General features: G+C 40.1%; 2 protein-coding genes across 5 annotated transcripts; one reads left to right on the top strand and one right to left on the bottom strand.

Annotated features, from left to right (window-relative positions):
- Positions 1–9,537: 9,537 nt before the first annotated feature.
- On the top strand, positions 9,538–19,805 carry LOC115213312 (zinc finger protein 676-like). Of its 4 annotated transcripts, none has more exons than XM_036504195.1 (2): positions 9,538–9,560; positions 18,260–19,805. In XM_036504195.1, the coding sequence occupies exon 2, from the start codon at positions 18,661–18,663 to the stop codon at positions 19,765–19,767; it is 1,107 nt and encodes a 368-aa protein (XP_036360088.1). In that variant the 5' UTR covers positions 9,538–9,560; positions 18,260–18,660; the 3' UTR covers positions 19,768–19,805. The 4 variants fall into 4 exon arrangements, with proteins under 4 accessions (XP_036360088.1, XP_029638107.1, XP_036360086.1 ...); XM_029782247.2 differs by lacking the exon at positions 9,538–9,560 and adding an exon at positions 13,809–14,271; XM_036504193.1 differs by lacking the exon at positions 9,538–9,560 and adding an exon at positions 14,329–14,383.
- On the bottom strand, positions 9,595–10,883 carry LOC115213027 (SAC3 domain-containing protein 1-like). The gene has a single exon (XM_029781930.2). It carries the CDS (start codon positions 10,730–10,732, stop codon positions 9,674–9,676), a length of 1,059 nt encoding a protein of 352 aa, XP_029637790.1. The 5' UTR covers positions 10,733–10,883; the 3' UTR covers positions 9,595–9,673.
- Positions 19,806–20,035: the final 230 nt, after the last annotated feature.

The raw sequence follows: 20,035 nt of genomic DNA, 5'->3' as shown, positions 1-20,035 counted from the left end.
CTCAGAACATCCAAAATTAAATTCTTTTTACACGTAGAAACGTACGTGTCGGGTGAATCGAGACGAACGACTGGATTTTGATCTTTGATTGTCGCAGGTACAAATTATCGTATTTGAAGGAATATACGACACTTAAAAAAAAAAAAAAGCTCTCAAAAAATCACTCTCGATCCTACATATGAAGTTTCTTTAAATATGGGGTTTACTGCACTAAAAGCTTCTTTTTTTACCTGAGTACATGCTGCTGAAATTGGGGTCCATTACTATCTCTTCCCTGTTTTCTTTCTTGAATCCATGCTTGTTCCTCTTTGGTATGCAACGTCCTCTCCTTTCCAACATGGACTAGTTCCAATAGGGAGATGGATGAAGCTCTGTTACATTGGAGAGAAAGCTGGGTTTGTTAGTTCCCGACACAGCTGAGGATAGATGGAAGCAGAGAGTACAGGACAATCTGCACTTAGGTACTGCTTTCAACTTTCTGATCAATTTTCAAGGTGTCACTACTTTCTGCAGGTGAAAATTCTCAGGATACTGGATTGATGCCCTGCCCATCGCCAACATTGGTGGTTTACACAATGTGGGTGAGCTTTGTATCTCCATTGCTCTCAGAGTGGGAGCTGATGTCTGTGGGGGACTGAGATGTTGCTGTGGTAGGCCCCTCAACTCCACAGGCCTTCATGGTTTGTCCTACTGCCTCCTAAATGCTGGTCATTTCACTTGTCATGCCGAGCGAGCCCTGGCTTCTGTTGATACTCACCTCATTTCTGAAGCCAGCAAGATTATCCAGAAGTGATGGGAAGAGACCAGATAGTCTTACCTTTTGTCCCTGGGCCTCAACTGGGATGTCACAATCTGCAACTCCTTTGCTCTGTCCCACATCCTGGATGCTGCAGTAAATGGGAAAGTCATTTCTTCTGTAGATGAACAGAACAAAATCTTTTTGGCAGTGAACCACTTCTTCCAGCCTGTGGTGTTTGAGATGTTAAGGGCTAGGCTGTTAGCAGTGAAGTTTTTGTCATCTTTGGGAACTCACCTTACTGAAGTGACAGGTGATGCCTGTGAGGGTGCTTCTCAAGCACAACATATTGCCAAAGGTCTTGGTCATGGCCCAACACTCAAAAGGAGCTCAGCCACTTTTCCTCTTTGAAGCCTAATGCTCGAAAAGTGCTTCAAAGGCCTTGGTCATTGCCCCTGTGAGGCCCAACACTAGAAAGGAGTTCACTCACTTTGCCTCCACAAGGCCCAATGCTCAAAAGGATTTCAGCCACTTTGTCTCCATGAGGCCCAACGCTTCTAGAATCGACCCCAAAAGGATGAAAGGCAAAGTTGACCTCGGTGGTATTTGAACTCAGAACATTAAAAAAAGACTCCGCCGGTTACGACGACGAGGGTCCCAGCTGATACGATCAACGGAACAGCTTGCTCGTGAAATTAACGTGCAAATGGCTGAGCATTCCACAGACACGTGTACCCTTAACGTAGTTCTCGGGGATAATCAGCGTGACACAGAGAGTGACAAGGCTGACCCTTTGAAATACAAGTACAACTCATTTTTGCCAGCTGAGTGGACTGGAGCAACGTGAAATAAAGTGTCTTGCTCAAGGACACAACATGTCGCCGGGAATCGAACTCACAACCTTACGATCATGAGCCGAATGCCCTAACCACTAAGCCATGCGCCCTCACCTACTCAGAACATAAAGACAGACGAAATAGCATTAAGCATTTCGTCCGGTGTGCGAACGTTTCTGCCAGCTTGCCGCTTTAATGCTGCTTCTAGAATGATGAGCCGACAAAGTTTTTTTCTACCGTACACTTGCCATACATTTGTATATACATGGGGTACATGTGCATGGTGTTACGTACGAGTAGAAAATAAATGGCTCCAAAAAATTTAAACCATTGTTCATCTTTGTTATCATGGTGGTGATTGTGACCCTGCTTGTCTACACGAAGCAGCAACATTAACCCCAGTACTCAACTGGTACCTATTTTATCAACCCTGAAAAGATGAAAGGCAAAGTCAACATTGGTAAAATTTGAACTCAAAATATGAGATGAATGAAATGCCGCTAAGCATTTTTGCCAGCATGCTAATGATTCTGCCAGCTCACCGCTTTATCAATCATCATCATCATCATCATCATCGTTTAACGTTCGTTTTCTGCGCTAGCACGGGTTGGATGGTTCGACCGGGGTCTGGGAAGCCAGGCGGCTGCACCAGGCTCCAGTCTGATCTGGCAGTGTTTCTACAGCTGGATGCCATTCCTAACGCCAACCACTCCGCGAGTGTAGTGGGTGCTTTTTACGTGCCACCTGCACAGGTGCCAGGGGAGTCTGGCATCGGCCACGATCGGTTGGTGCTTTTAACGTGCCACCGGCACGGGAGCCAGCCAAGGCAGCGCTGGCATCGGCAATAATAATTGCAAGTCTTTCTTCCAAATAACATCATTTGAAAAAATAGCAAAGTTCTGAAAAGAAGAACATCAAGGCAATCAAAGATCAAATGCTGGAAAAAGAGGAATAGCATGGCAGAGCATATATCACTTCTAAGAGAGGAGATATTGAAGGAGGAATAGAGAAGGGTCACTTATAAGTGTGACTCCAAGAAGCTCCTGACAATTTTGTGTCCTAAGCTGACGCCAGCTGAGACAGACCTCTCACAGATATGGATACCATATCACCATAATCCCCGTGACCAACCAGGCTATTAAATGTTGCTACACATCACTGGTCACAATGCGCTTCACATTGTTTTAGCCTTCAAATGACGCCACCCCGCTGGCTAAATGAGCAGGCCAACAGAAGAAAGAGTGAGAGAAAGTTGTGGTGAAATAGTTGTAAGTAGATAGATACAGCAGGTATCCCTCCCCCACTGCCAGAGCCTCATGATGCTTCAGGTGTTTTCGCTCAATAAACACAACACCTGGTCTGGGAATCGAGACCACGATCCTACAACCGTGAGTGCACTGCCCTAACCACAGGGCCATTGTGCCTCCACAGGATACCATATGATATGCACAAAAGAGAAAACTTTGGCAAAACCACTTTTCCACAGAAGGTGGTAACAAGGTAACTGGACTTCTGCAGACATCCAGAGTTGTTCTTGGAAATGTCGTATTTGTTAGGGATGGAGAGCGACAGGAATGGGATCTTAGATGCATGCTGGGATTGTATGGAAGTCTCTGAAAACAGAAAGAAAAATAAAAACATCACAAACTTGTTCAATCATTTCCAATTGTCTGACAGTTATCAAGATTTCCCAAATGTGCCAGTGTGGACATGGATAAACTGCACCATCTCATCTATATCATGGCAATGAGTAGATAAGGATAATGCAGGGTCTTCACAACTCCATCCGTAAACAGCACAGTCAGTATAGAACACATAGACAGGCCTAGTTACTGGCATGTGAACTAATGAAATAAGAGCTGGGAGGTGGTATTCATCAACAAACAGGTGGTGGGACTCTCTGAAAGGAATCATTTGGGTAGAAATGATAATGTGTAGAAAAGAAGTAATGATAGAAAACAATAAGCTTCAGGGGTGAGTCTAGTCAGATTAGGAGAAGGAATTACAAAAAGCATTGAAACCAACATGATATTGACAAAAATGGCACTTGGCCATTTCTTTGATAAGCAATGCCAAGGCTGTGCCATCAGAAATGCAAATATGATGCTGCAACAAAGCCACAATTAGATCTGTGATGAACCAAAATGGGCTCTTATCTTGGCAAATGTACATGGTTTTCCAGCAACATATTACTCTGCTATTTGGGGAGAGAGGTGGGCTAAAGACTATTGATACCCTGCTCAACAATCTACCTTTTCTTAGCAGATATAATGAAGAACTACAAAGAAAATGTGTTGCAAAAACTTCAATAACAGTAGTTGAATAAGTTTGTCAGAAAGTAAATATCTTTTACTTGTTTCAGTCATTAGACTGTGACCATGCTGGGGCACTGTGTTGAAGAATTTTTAATCAAATGAATTGACCCCAGGACTTATTTTTTTAAAGTTTGGTACTTATTCTATTGGTGAACTGCTAAGTTACAGGGCTGTAAACATACCAATGCCAGTTGCCCAGTGATGGTGGTGGGGGACAAACATACACACATATAACAGGCTTCTTTCAGATTCCATCTACCAAATCCACTCACAAAGTGCCAAGCAGTGGGACTGAACCTGGAGCCATGTGGTTGGAAGTACACATCTTACCACACTCACACCTTTGCAGACATATGCAAATAACTTGGTTTGGACCCTCTTCTCTATAAGTTTTGTGTATATTCTTGAAATTTATTCACCTCTCTCTTGGCAGATGTCTATCACAACTGAAAACAGACTGGGAGCATTTCTAGCTAGGGAATGATGGTGCTACTACTGAAGAAGGGTACAAACCAAGAAGATATCATCAATAATTTCCAATCTTTAACTCTATTAAGTGCAAGGATTAAGATGGTGGCCAAGGAGCTCAAAAAAGAAACCAGCACTTGTCATTAATAATGTGATGAGCAGCATGCAGACCTGCATGATTCCTAGCAGATAAATCCTCAGGACCTTCATTCATCACTTTTATATCAGCTTGGATAAATTGTTGAACTTGATACCGAAAGAGGGACAAGTCCACATTGGCCAGCAATGTGGGTTGCTAGAGTGCAGGTTGTGTTAAGATGTTTAGGATCTGGTTTAGGTTAGTCTTCCAAATAGTTAGGAGATGGAATGAAATATGGCAGGATCTGAACCAGAAATGACTTTCAGTGGAGATAGTGAACACATACATCATCTCCATTGTAGATTATCTTCAGTTTTCATTCTCTGACCAAAATGGATAACCTTTTCTGTTGCTTCTTGAGGAAGGAACATGTTCCACCAGTCAGAATGCCATCCTGCAGTCAAGATCCTCAGTGCTGAGTGTTTGTTATACTGTGGTTGATTAAGCACAAGCATACACTAAGGCTGCAACTAAAGCAGAGATTCCTGGGTGAGAGGGCATAATTGTCATTTGTTGCACCTTATTTGTCTTGTTGAATTGCACCCCGAGTCAAGCAAAGACATTCAGTTTTCGACCAGTCGGGCAATGCAGCCAGAGGCACAGCAACCCTTGCTTTCTCTAGAGAGTTAATGACAGATGCAAACAACAATATTCTTTTCTACTCTAAGCACAAAGCCCAAAATTTTGGGGGTAGGGACCATTTGATTAGATTGACCCCAGTACGCAACTGGTACTTAATTTATTGACCCTGAAAGGATGAAAGGCAAAGTTGACCTCGACGGAATTTGAACTCAGAATGTAAAGACAGATGAAATACCGAGGAGAATCTAAGCATCACCAAAGATCAACTGAACATCCTATTCTGGAAAACTTTCAGCCTGTGTGCCATGGGCAACTTCCAGAAATCTATGGCTTAGCAGTACAACCAAGAGGTATTGCCAGTTTGGAATAGATTTTAAAGACACAGTAGTGCCATCTGTCAGGCCTGTTTCAGATGCAGACAAGAGGACAAAACTCTTATGTACTTATTCCAGTATCCAAGCATTTCTGATTTGTGGAATTTTGTCAAAGACTGTTGTGACATGTTGGACGGATCAATACCATTTTGTGCATCACCTCACCACTTTCCTTTGGTTCAACAGAGTAGGAAATTTACCTCTATCTGAATGCCATGGCAAAAGTGATTATACGTTGGAACTTGTTTGGAGGAATGAAGGCAGTCACCTTCCTCTTCAAGCAAACCCTCATCAACTCTTTCGAGTTCCATTTAAGAGGAATGTAAGAGTGGAGAGAGAGAGAGAGAGAGAGAAAGGGAGATACAATATCCTTTAGTGAACTTTCTCAAATGTGGGTGAAAGAGATAAAAATGTCCTTCCTCTCAACATGAGCCTGTTCAGAGAAAATAGCTGGAACTGAGCACTTACCCTTGAATATTAGCGTAGGCTTTGATCAGTGGAATTCCTAGATTGACTACTGATTGGTTCCCTCCATTCCATTGGGAAGTTTCCTTTCAGGGTTTTGCATAATTTTGTTCTACATGCCTCTCCCACTCACCTTTTCTTTTTATCTGGTTTTACAAAGCCCAAATTTTTTAATACCAGTAATTGTACTCTCTCTTGGCTAAAACTAAGAAGACAATATTATAACTGAATCACATTGATTGCGACTTTATCTTTCAAATTTCCGACTCTGTTACTGTGATCTCATTTTACAATAATATGTGAATATGATGCCGTTCAAGACCAACAATAAGAGCTGCAGGTAGAAGTGGATGCAATGAAATTTCAGAATAACAATAAGACCTGGCAACTAAAGTGAGATCGCAGACACACATGTCCAGCCCAGTTAAGAGTACCTCTGATGTGTCGTGAGAAATGATATACTTAAGAAGAACTGTTGAGTGAAGTAAAACCAATATTGTAGAGTAAGAAGTTCGGTACTTTGGTAAGTAGAAGTGAGCAGAACCTGACCAAATGCCAGATGACAATAAAACTGGCTCCCCCGTGCTGGTGGCACATAAAAAGCCAGGTCCACTTGACTGGCTCCTGTGCCAGTAGCACATAAAAAGCACCATCTGAATGTGGTCGATGCCAGTTCCCCCGTGCCTGTGGCACATAAAAAGCACTATCCAAATGTGGCTGAAGCCAGTACCCACTGACTGGCTCTTGTGCCGGTGGCACACAAATAGCACCATCTGAACGTGGTTGATACCAGTAAGCCCTGATTGGCTCCTGTGCCCGTGGCACATAAAAAGCACTATCTGAACATGATCGATGCCAGGCCCACCTGACTGGATCCTGTGCCAGTGGCACATAAAAAGCACCCACTACACTCTTGGAGTTGTTGGCATTAGGAAGGGCATCCAGTTGTAGAAACACTGCCAGATCAGATTGGAGCCTGGTGCAGCTGCTGGTTCTCCAGACCTCAGTCAAACAGCCCAACCCATGCCAGCATGGAAAACGGATGTTAAACTATAATGATGATGATGATGATGATGAATAAGAACTGCATGTAAGGTTTCTTTTTGAAACATCAAGTCTTGTTTTATAAATTCAAGCATATAGACCAATGATTATTAACCTTTTTTTTTGCTGGACCCCTTTGGTTCCTGTTTTATTCTAATGAACCCTTTTAGCCATTCAATGTTTTTTTAAAAAAAATCTATTATACTTTTATAACTAAATATTATTAAGAATTGTATAAAAAATTGTTAAAATATTTTTAGTTTTGTAGAAATATGACCAATTTATTGCACACAAATTTTAACAAAATCTTATATGGATCCCACCAAGAGCTATATGGACCCTAGACAAGAACCACTGATTAGAGTAATGTTAGAGACCATTAATGTAGATTTTTATGGAAATTCAGTGGTCATTCATACTACCCCTGAGGATGTTATAGTATGTAACTGAGTTAATTCATGGACCATTTATTCTCTCTGGCAAGCTGGCAGAAGGGCGAAATGCGTAGCCGTATTTCGTCTCCCGTTAAGTTCTGAGTTCAAATTTCGCCGAGGTCGACTTTGCCTGTCATCCTTTCAGGGTCGATAAATAAAGTACCAGTTACGCACTGGGGGTCGATGTAATCAACTTAATCCCTTTGTCTGTTCTTGTTTGTCCCCTTGTGAGCAGTAAAGAAATACATTTATTCTCTCCTGATGCTATACTATAATGGTAACCAAATTGTGGATAAAGAGTTGCATGCTGTACCTAAGATAATATTGGACTCCAAATGCTAATCTTCCTAAAACACCTTTAGTATTCCACCAGCTGGATCTTGAATTATTGCAGCCTTCAATGCACAGATATTAATCAATTTATTTTAGTGAATAAAATTATGTAGCTGTGAATTTTCTAGGCACGTAAAAAGCACCCACTACACTCACGGAGTGGTTGGCGTTAGGAAGGGCATCCAGCCGTAGAAACACTGTCAGATCAGACTGGGCCTGGTGCAGCCTTCTGGCTTCGCAGACCCCAGTTGAACCGTCCAACCCATGCTAGCATGGAAAGTGGATGCTAAATGATGATGATGATAATGCTAACCCATGAAGGGCACTGGTACTGGTGCCACGTAAAAAAATCACTGGTGCTGGTACACTCTGTAAAGTGGCTGGCGTTAGTTAGAGCATCCAGCTGTAGAGACAATGGAACCTGGTGCGGCTCCTGTCAAACCGTCCAAACCATGCCAGCAGGGTGATGTGTGTGAGTTATGGCGCTTGAAAGTTTAAAAATATACATACATATCTTAACAATTTTGCCACCACTGCAATAGTGTGCAGCTCAGTTAATTCACTGATTCTTTTATTCTTTTGTTTCAGTCATTTGACTGCAGCCATGCTGGAGCACCGGCTTTAGTTGAGCAAATCGACCCCAGGACTTATTCTTTGTAAGCCTAGTACTTATTCTATCAGCCTCTTTTGCCAAACCGCTAAGTTACGGGGACGTCAAGTGATGTTGGGGGGACAGACACACAAACACATAAATATACATATATACAATGGGCTTCTTTCAGTTTCTGTCTACTTAATCCACTCACAAGGTCTTGGTCGGCCCGAGGCTATAATAGAAGACACTTGCCCAAGGTGCCACGCAGTGGGACTGAACCTGGAACCATGTGGTTGGTAAGCAAGCTACTTACTACACAGCCACTCCTGCACCTATATTCATTCGGTATAGATAACTTAGATTGGTTTCGTCCATTATCGGCCCAGGTCATGACTAACTCTACAGCACCACCTGGAAAAGTCTTTTAGTTAATTATTTCGGGATACCATGGACCACTCGAGCAGAGAGTTGTTGTTGGTTGAGACGTATCCAGGTATAGGTGGTTTATCGGGTATTTCTGGGAGGAATTTATCCAGGTACCGTTTGGAAGTTGTGGGGTCTTTTTCTACTTTAATTTCTTTCGGGATAACATCGAAAAGTGCAGGACCATTTGCAGTGAAAAAATTGTGTCACAATGTTCTTATGTGATGTAATCTCGACCTTTGTAGGGGACGCATTGCACGGGGTGGGGCCTAGTTTTGGGTGAATTGTAAACATATACCGATATCATTTTGATAATATTGGTGGACAAGGATTGTGTATGTAGTTTGTGGCTAAATTAATTCACGTACTATTTATACCAACAAGAAAACATGTTGAAAGAATGTGATGTGGAAAAGTAATTTGTGATGAGAGTAGGGGAGAGAACTCTTAGAGTAAGAAGTTGGGTACTTTGGGAAGTGAAAGTGAGCAGATCCCGGTCAAATGCCAGATAACAATAAAACTGGTCCGTTCCAGCAGCTGGGACGATCCATGTGGGCTTCATTTCACGGTGAGACTAAATGTGTATGGATATGTGTATGCATATTTATATAGTAATACGTAGAGTTCGAGAAAACTAATGATGTTCCGCTGTGTTGCGAAAGAATAATGATAGCAGTAATGCAAACGGGGAAATACATTGTATGTCGAGAAGAAAGAGAAATAACAAAACATAAAAACAACAAAGGCACAAAGAATGTTCACAGCAAACACGCACACGTACATAATATTCAAATTTATGAAACAATGTTGAATATGGTAAATTTTTATCTTAGAAAATGTATTTTTTAAAAATATACAATATTAAAACTTCCCTTCAAAATATAATTAAAAAAAAAACAAAGTATTTATCTTCAATTCCTGTAAGAGATTCAAGATTCTCCTATCAAAATCGATGAGATTAGATTCTCATCTAGTTTATCTAACGACGTACATCGCATTGGTAGGGTTTTCTGCTCGGGGCATTTATAGTTTCCCTTCTTGAAAACAACCATATCGTCTTGAATATCAACAGAATGAAGTCGACAGAGAGATTTCGTTAAGTCATCGTTGTCGATGTTTAATATTCGAGTCAGTTTATAGATAGGATACCTACATTGTTTACTGCTGTATGCCACAGACATGGTAATAAGTGCTTGTTTCCTGACAGGAAGGAAATGTTGGTGCAGAGCACACCGAGATATCACATCGCTAAAACTCTGAAACTGACGTAACACACGAATATAATTGTTCAAATGATAAGCAATACTCGTTTGATAAGCAATTTTTAAAGGCACCTTATTCCTAATTTCTGAATCGAGTTCATAATAATGGTTCAACGCTTCTGAATGTCCGAGGTTGATGATTTGATAGAGACTTTCGAATTCAACACGATTACAGCAAATTTCGAGTGTTCCTTCTTCGTATAAGGACAGCAATCTTTTGAAGCATTCCAGTAAATGGGTATTATTGATGACAGGATCGAACTTTTGTCCGGCTTTCTCATCGCACAGACGATAAGCTGAGTAAACAAAGAAGCGGACCATTTTCTCCAAAATGTCAATGGCCGGAGATCCGATGATGTTTTGTATAATCATATCCTGACGGACAGCACGCAAACGATCGAACACATATTCGTAAATATCAAGCCAGCAAGAACCAATCTTCAGCTCAGTTTCAATTAGGCTGCTCAGTAAATATTTTACGGTTTTCTGTAAAACTGGCGCCGGTCTGAGTTGGCAAGGTTTGTGTTCGGCTTTCCCGGCAGCGGCTCTGGAATACTCCTTCACCATCTTCGAACGTTCAGCGCGTAATATCCCACCATTAATATCACGGTCTCTCTTAGTTTCAAATCGATGTAACAATCTTTCTTTCTCTCTAAATATTATTTCCTTATGGGGACACATTGTAAGACAAGTTCCAACGATATAATCACGCACCTCACTCCCCATTTTTACACCATAGGATGTTTTCTATTGACGATCTGCTACGTCACTTCCGGATTCAGACTGAACAATGAATATATATACACATATATTCATGCGTAAAGTATATATATACATATCATAGGTGAGCGCTGCACAGACACAAAAGATGGTAAATTTCCTTATAATAATTCTGTGGTGATCCTATAATAATATAAGTTGGTCATAAATTGTGTCCTCACTCACATTCAGACTCCAAGGGTCACTGTGTTACTACATTAATGTTATAAGGTGCAATCTAAGTGAGGTATAATTACACAAACGTACCCCATTTACAGTATCCCTTCAAAACTTTCAGAACAATTGGGCTGATGCAGTTTCGCACCTCTCCTTGAAAAAAAAAAGCATTTTTTTTTCGGTGTCCTACGTTTTAGATGTCAGAGATTACGAATATGCGAAACAGAAAAAAAAAGTTTTTTAAATTTCACCCCCTCCCCCAATGTTATTATTTATTTCTGTTGAACTGATGGTCCCGAAGTATCTCACTGGCCAGTTCTCTCTAACCTCACTTTAGGACACATCTTTAAATATTGAAAAAAAGAAAAGAAAGAAAAAGAAAATAGAGGGTCAGAAAGGGAATTACCGAGTGACTACCTTTACTGCTGTGTTAATTTTAAGGCACGAGTTAGTGACATTGACTGATATTTATTGCTAATTTAAACTACAGTTAAGAGGTGTGTAATTTATTGAACCAGGCTGAATTGGTAAATTCTTGCAAAAGAGTGTTGGAAATTATTGAGTGCATCAAAATGTGTAATTTCTTCGGATGTGTCTGCGTTAAATATTGGTCCGGCAATAAATAGTTGTTTCAGATTTTTCTAAAAATATTATTTTAAATCTATTATTTCATAAATCTGAGAAGTATGAATCTTCAAAAATGAACGTAATTTTCTACCCCCCCCCCAAAAAAAGCAAAAAGACCTCCGTCTTACCTTCGCTAAAAGGCGGAGGTATTGTTTTCATTCATTGCGGCTACGTTCTGAGTTCAAATTCCGCCGAGGTCGATTTTTGCCTTTCATCCTTTCGGGGTCGATTAAATAAGTACCAGTTACGCACCGTTTGTCTGTCCTTGTTTGTCCTCTCTGTGTTTAGCCCCTTATGGGTAGTAAAGAAATAGGTATTGTTTCATTCATGTTTGTTTGTTCGTGGACAGAATATCTCAAGAACCACTGGATGGATTCAGATGAAACTTTCAGGAATGTTTGGCCTCGTGACTGGCACGAACTGATTAGATTTTGGGATCGATCCGGTATCGGACAAGGATTCTGGATTATTTTTCCTGTTTTTTTTTTACTTAATTTTTGAGAGCGGTCGGGTTCATTTTTAGTATTCTCGTTGTGAGAGCAGCCAAGTTTATTTCAGATATTCTCATTTTAAAAATCATCTCTGGCCAATCGTTGAGAGGACGTTGGTGTTGCCTTGGCGGAGGTTTGCGCCCTCTGAGTGCTCTTGTTATCATTATTATTATTATGTTCTTTAATGTATCTTTATAGTAGCTCTTGTGGCCAATAAAAGAATGAATTATTATTATTATAAAAACTGGACACTTAAGGGGAAAGGTGGTGGGAAAAGAAATATGCCCAACTTTTTTTCTCTCGCAGAATCGGGATCTTTTCGGTTTGAACGGCAGTTTTTAACATAATTTCTAGGTAACTAAAAAAATTTAAAACTTCGTATACTGGTAGAATGTGTTTATAAAACATCTTGGATATTTTTCTCTTGGCTTTATTGAGAAAATTCTATAGTTTGTAAGATATATTTTTTTTCAATTTCTGCAATTTCAACCAATCAATGACGTCCATTGAGGTAAAAAAACATTGTGCCGTATGAATATGTCCCTCGTTTAAGAAACAGATTGGGTTTATATACATTTGTGAAGAAAAAAAGATACCCTTCCCTCCACCCCTAACCCTAAAACACATTGAAATGCAATAGATCGATACTAGGGTCATAATTATGGGTGACAATTTCATATGACACCGGTAGAAAAAACTGCCGTTCAAACCGAAAAGATCCCAGAATCGTAACTTTATGATACTTAAAATATATACAGCAAATAAATACGGGGGTGGTGAGGTGGTTTGTCTCTTGGGTAATTAATGTCCGACGCTATTCTACAAGAATGCCGGCTGAATTGAATAGAAGTCCCAGATTTTCTTGTCTGTCTATATATATTTCTTTATTACCCCACAAGGGGCTAAACATAGAGGAGACAAACAAGGACAGACAAAGGTATTAAGTCGATTACCTCGACCCCAGTGCGCAACTGGTACTTAATTTATCGACCCCGAAAGGATGAAAGGCAAAGTCGACCTCGGCGGAATTTGAACTCAGAACATAACGGCAGACGAAATACGGGTAAGCATTTCGCCCGGCGTGCTAAGGCTTCTGCCAGCTCGCCGCCTTCCTTGTCTGTCTATATATTTGATTGCATGCACACAAACACAACGATCCCGTTTTCCTTTATTATTTTTTACTTGTATAGATGTATATATTGCTGTTGTTTAGCTCAGACTCTAATCTGACCCAGCAAAGTGTTTATCAAAGGTAATGCAGCCGTGACAATCCTCTCTTTATATGGGTTCTTTATTTTAAATAGGTGTGATTTGAGGGAGACGTGGCTCTATTTCTAGCTATTTGTGTGACCACATAGAGGCTCCATAGGTGGCACTTGTATATAATATCAGTCTGTCTCGGACCTACAGGCCAATTTGACTGGAACCAATTCCGATTTCGGGGGGTATTTTCCCTCCCTCTGGCAGAATCGTTAGCACGTCGGGCGAAATGCGTGGCCGTATTTCGGCTGCCGTAACGTTGTGAGTTCAAATTCTGCCGAGGTCGACTTTGCCTTTCATCCTTTCGGGGTCGATAAATTAAGCACCAGTTACGCACTGGGGTCGATGTAATCGACTTAATACCTATGTCTGTCCTTGTTTGTCCCCTCTGTGTTTAGCCCCTTGTGGGTAATAAAGAAATAGGTATTTTCCCTCCCCCTGCTGAACGGGACGTCAGTCCATTGGTGGGTTAACCCACCAAATATTACTGGTACTCATCTTTCGTCCAAGCGGACTGAAGAAAGTGTAAACAGCGGGGATCTTTTTGAATACCATTTATATTTGAACATTACGCAGATATAATCCTGATGAGAAACGATTTGAAGAAATAAATTGTTTGTTTTCGAGGTGCGTGTGTGTGTTTATCGGTCAGTTTGGTCTTCACTTCCGGTCAGCCATAACACGCCGCTTTCAAGAACTTTGGAAGCTGACAGAACCCTTTTATACACCCACACAACACACATATATATTTATATCTATATACACACCTCTCTCTCCCTCCCTGCGCATATATATATATATATATATATACATATATATATATATATATATATATGTGTGTGTGTGTGTAGGTATGATCCACGTACCTATGAGGACACGGTGTAGTGAAGAAATAGGTGAAGTGGAGTGTTGAGGACATTGAAATGCTAAAAGAGTGTTTATTATGTTGGGGTAAGTTAACTTTAGTTTAATGTATACAAGTGTTGTTTAGTCCCGTGTAGGCCCTGATCCAGCAGACATAGAATCGAAAGTGTTCCTGTCTTAGCAGTCTTTTTAACTGTATGTAAGTAGTGTGTATATATATATATATATATATATATATATATATATATATATATATATATATATATTCTGTCAGGTCACTTTTATCTAATGTATCCGTGCTGTAAGCTGTTTTGTCCCATTTGTGCTGAGATCCGATAGACATAGAATCGAAATCGTTCCAGCTGTGATCATTGTCTTTTTGTTTATATACTTTTTTCTTTATCTGCATAGAGTGTTTATCATAATGACGATCGGATGAGATTTAACTGCTGTTTCTAGCAGATCAAGCAACCTTATAAGAGACTCTCGTTGGTTCCAGTTACTGTTGTCAGTTTAAACTTATAATTTCGTTGTTATCTTGTGTATTTTAACGATGCTTTGTGTATATATGTCATGAAAATAACTTTATCGGTAATGATAGCTTTATAAGACTGCTTATTTCACAATATTTTTCGAAATAATAACCTGTCTTCTTGGCGGGGCACCATCTCGAATAAGGTCCTTGAAAATCGATCCCTAATATTTATTCCAATCTGTTATTTTTTTATGAATAGCTAAGTTACGTATGTGATATATATAAAAAAAAAAACGCAACGTGACATACTGTTTATGTACTGGGGAGAAAATGTAAGCTTCCGTACAGTTTCCATCTATCAATATTCTTTCTACTCAGTAGACATTGGATCTACACAAAGTTATTGTGGTAGAAGGAGAAGATTCTTGCCCAAGGTGCATTACTATATATATATATATAGTGGCTGTGTGGTAAGTAGTTTGCTAACCAACCACATGGTTCCGGGTTCAGTCCCATTGCGTGGCATCTTGGGCAAGTGTCTTCTGCTATAGCCCCGGGCCAACCAATGCCTTGTGAGTGGATTTGGTAGACGGAAACTGAAAGAAGCCTGTCGTATATATGTATATATATATATATGTATGTGTTTGTGTGTCTGTGTTTGTCCCCCTAGCATTGCTTGACAACCGATGCTGGTGTGTTTACATCCCTGTTACTTAGCGGTTCGGCAAAAGAGACCGATAGAATAAGTACTGGACTTACAAAAGAATAAGTTCCGGGGTCCAGTTGCTCGATTAAAGGTGGTGCTCCAGCATGGCCGCAGTCAAATGACTGAAACAAGTAAAAGAGTATTATGCATTTTATGGTGTCCCCAAAGAAGAGAATCAGAAGTTATTTTACCATTTAGTGTACGTAAAACCGTAATTTCTTCTGATGTTTGTTTTAAACATCGTAGGTTAAGAATCCACAGAAATCTTTATATATAAAAGTAAGGTTGTGTGTCTGTCTCCTACGATTTAGATTCTAACTACTCCCACATTTTGCGGTGCAGTTTAACCAAAACCGGGTATCTTATAGTCGTGATTCATATCGAGCCCTTCTGGGTATTAGCGCGCATCTACGATGAGTCTACGATTTAAAAAAAAATTTACCATTATTTTTTCCATTTTAATGCATTTTTTCGCTATTATATAAGGGAAGTAACTCTCTAAAAATGTCTACGATGAGTCAACGATTTAAAAAAAAAATTACCATCATTTTTTTGCAAGTTTTTGGCTATAACTCTCTAAAAATGCTTATATAGTTATTTCCCTTACAAACCCGAGCAACGCCGGGCGATACTGCTAGTAAATGAATGAAAGTGGGGGTGGGGGATGTTCTGCATTTCTGTAAGTGTCAAGTTTTATCTTTTTTCCTTATTTTTTTTAAAGATTTACGTTACTCTTTTACTTGTTTCAGTCATTTGACTGCGGCCATGGTGGAGCACCGCCTTTAGTCGAACAAATCGACTCCAGGACTTTATTCTTTATAAGCCTAATACTTATTCTATCGGTCTCTTTTGCCGAACCGCTATGTTACGGGGACATAAACACACCAGCATCGGTTGTCAAGCGATGTTGGGGAGACAAACACAGACACACACACACATATATATATATATATACATATATACGACGGCCTGCTTTCAGTTTCCGTCTACCAAATCCACTCACAAGGCTTTGGTCGGCCCGAGGCTATAGTAGACGACACTTGCCCCAGGTGTCACGCAGTGGGACTGAACCCAGATCCATTGTGGTTGGTAAGCAAGCTACTTACCACACATAACTCTTGTTATGTATATTTTTTTTAAAGAATGTTAATCTAGAGTCTTTAAAACAATATCTTTTAATTGTTTCAATCATTAGACTGTGGCCATGTTTGAGCACCACCTTGAAAAGTTTTAGTCGAACAAATTGACTCCTCGTATTTTTTCTTTCATATTGTTATAATTTTTAGTCAATTCGATCTCTCTTTCTCTTTTTTTGCTTATAATGTGTATCATGGAACGCATTAATGACTTTTATTTATTTAAATCGTCATCATCATCGTTTAACGTCCGCTTTCCATGCTGGCATGGGTTGGGCAGTTTGACAGGTCTGGAGAGCCAGCGGCTGCACCAGGCTCCAATCTGATCTGGCAGTGTTTCTACAGCTGGATGCCCTTCCTAATGCTAGCCACTCCGAGAGTGTAGCAGGTGCTTTTTATGTGCCACCAGCACAGGAGCCAGTCAGGCGGACCTGGCATCGATCACGTTTGGATAGAGCTTTTTACGTACCACTGGCATGGGGGCCAGTCAGGGGTTACTGGCATCAGCCACGTTTGGATGGTGCTTTTTATGTGCCACCGGCACAAGAGTCAGTCAATGGGTGCTGGCATCGTCCACATTCGGTTGGTACTTTTTACCTGCCACCGGCATGGGAGCCAGTCAGTTGGACCTGGCATCGACCACATTTAGATGGTGCTTTTTACGTTGCACCAGCACAGAACTGGAAACACTGATAGGATAAAAATATGTTGATGAATTACAGAGTTGAACACAGTATATTGATCACTTAGTATGTATCACATATCATCATCATCATCATCATCGTTTAGTGTCCGTTTTCCATGCTAAACGATGATGATGATGATGATGATGATATGTGATACATACTCACAACGATAACTTACATTGTGTAACATAACATAGTTATCACTTAGTATCCTCATCCTCATCACTTAACACCTGCTTTCCATGCTGGCATGGGTTGGATGGTTTGGCAGGATCTGGCAAACCAGAGAACTGCACCAAGCTCTACTGTCAGCTTTGGCATGGTTTCTATGACCGGATGCTCTTCCTTATGCCAACCACTTTACAGAATAAGACAAAGTCCCCTCAACTGAGTGGGGGAGTGGTTTTTGAAGGAAGTGGCTTTGCTAGGTGATGAGAGGTTAAACTATGACAGAGGGGCAGAAACAGATGTAGAGGAGATACATGTCTATCCTAGTTAGGGGAGAGAGAGAGAGAGAGAGGATGGTAGTGAAGATGTGCTAGGTCATACCCTTGTGATACAAAGAGGTGAATATAAGTGGAGCGGAGTGGTACAGAAGATTGGACAGGGTGGGTGAGCAAGGAAGTTCACAAGAGTGTAAAAGGTGAGTGGGAGAGAGGGCAGGAAAAGAGAATGCAGTGATTGGTGAACACAATGACCATTTGGTGTGTGTAACAAAACACTTTGATTACTTATATTACTTACATAATATACTGATTCCAAGTACTGTATTAATGTAATATAACACAGTGATCATTTAAAGTGTGTAATAAAGTAATTACTTAATGTGTGTCACACAACACAATAATTACTTATATTGTGTAACAAACTATACACATCACTTTCACCAGAGGTCAGTAAGTTGAGTTTTTGGCCAGTGAAAAGGGCTGTGGGTGTTGTCCTTCCTCCTATAATTTAGCCATTAAAAATCTCCTTACATATATGTACATACATATAAACACACACATACTAACTGCTAACTACACACCTGGTTGTAAGTTATCTATTAATATATTTTTTTCTTTAATTTCAGAACATTTGCATTGACCAATGGAATTCTGCCAAAAAGACGCCATCATTTGGCAGTGTTTACTGAAATGACCAGTTTTTACTAAAGGTGTCTGAGAGTAACAATATGATCTGAGACAAACGTATGTACAACAGACAGTTATAATATGACTGTCAGTTGTGATTGGAAAGTCATTTCATTATAGGTGTATCTTAAATTGACACACACCAGTTCATAGGAGCGAACAGCTGACTAGTGAGACATTTCTTTTGAAGAATATTATACAATCAGCATCAACTGATTCAGATTTGCAATCTGTTGGAAGGTTTTTTTGTTTGAGAAAAAATTTTTATTTTCATAGCAAGATTATTAAAAAAAAAAGATTGTAAAGCAGGATTGTCTGTGAAATCTCTATTGTTTGGAAAATGTTAGAGGCAGAGGAGAAGCCTTACATATGTGATGTCTGTGGGAAAATATTCTCTCATGAAGACCACTTAACGATTCATGTTCGTATTCACACAGGTGAAAAACCTTACCCCTGTGATATTTGTGGGAAAGCTTTTTCTTGTAACAGTTACTTATCACATCATAAACGTATTCACAAAGAAAAAATACACCACTGTGAATTCTGTGGGAAATCCTTTTCTCGTACAAGGGAATTAATTTATCACATACGTGTTCACACAAGAGAGAAACCATATGAGTGTGATATCTGTGGGAAGGCTTTTTCACGTAATAATAAATTATCAGATCATAAACGTGTTCACAGCGGGGAAAAACCATACCAATGTGAAATTTGTGGGAAAGCCTTTTCTCAGAAGAGTACATTATCAAATCATAATTACATTCACACAGGAGAAAAACCATTTCAGTGTGACATCTGTGGGAAAACATTATCATCTAGCAGCACACTATCTTGTCATAAACGTATTCATAAAGAAAAACTGTTTGCTTGCCAAATTTGTGATAGAAAGTTTTCTCGAAATAACGAACTAATTTATCACATACGTGTTCACACTGGAGAAAAACCATACGAATGTGAAATCTGTGGGAAGGCTTTTTTACGAAACACCAAGCTATCAGTTCATAAACGTGTTCACACAGGAGAAAAGCCATACCATTGTGAACTTTGCGGGCAGACATTTGCTTGGAACAGTCAGTTAAAGATACACAAACATGCTCACACCGGAGAAAAACCATACAAATGTCCAACCTGTGGGAAAGGATTTTCTTGTAGTAGTGGCCTATCAGATCACAAACGTGTTCACTCTGGAATCAGGCCATATAGCTGTGAGTTTTGTGGGAAAGCTTTTCCGCGAAACAGTGCGTTAACAGATCATAGACGTATCCACACTGGTGAAAAACCTTACCACTGTGAGATCTGCGGTAAATCATTTTCGAGTAGCAGCAGTTTATCAGGTCATAGCCATATCCATTCTGCTGAAAAAGCATTTCAATGTGAAGTTTGTGGAAAAGGGTTTTCTCGGAAGAGAAATTTATTTTCTCATTATCGTGTTCACACAGGAAAATAACTACACTGCTATAAAGTTTGTGATAATTTTTATCAAAACACAATGTATTTTAGACCAGTAGTTCCCAATCTTTTTCAGGCTGCCGGCCCCTTGACACCCCAGGCCACATTCCTAGCGCTCCCATCCCAACTAACCATCACAAACATAGACCTCTTTCTGAAGCAAATTCAAAGCAACTGTATTTCACAAATAAAACTTGACCTATAGGCATAGGAGTGGCTGTGTGGTAAGTAGCTTGCTTACCAACCACATGGTTCTGGGGTTCAGT

Source organism: Octopus sinensis, linkage group LG6 (genome assembly GCF_006345805.1).
Source record: "Octopus sinensis linkage group LG6, ASM634580v1, whole genome shotgun sequence".
Classification (NCBI taxonomy): domain Eukaryota; kingdom Metazoa; phylum Mollusca; class Cephalopoda; order Octopoda; family Octopodidae; genus Octopus; species Octopus sinensis.
Note: the sequence above shows the minus strand (reverse complement) of the source record. Positions and strands in the feature narration are given on the sequence as shown.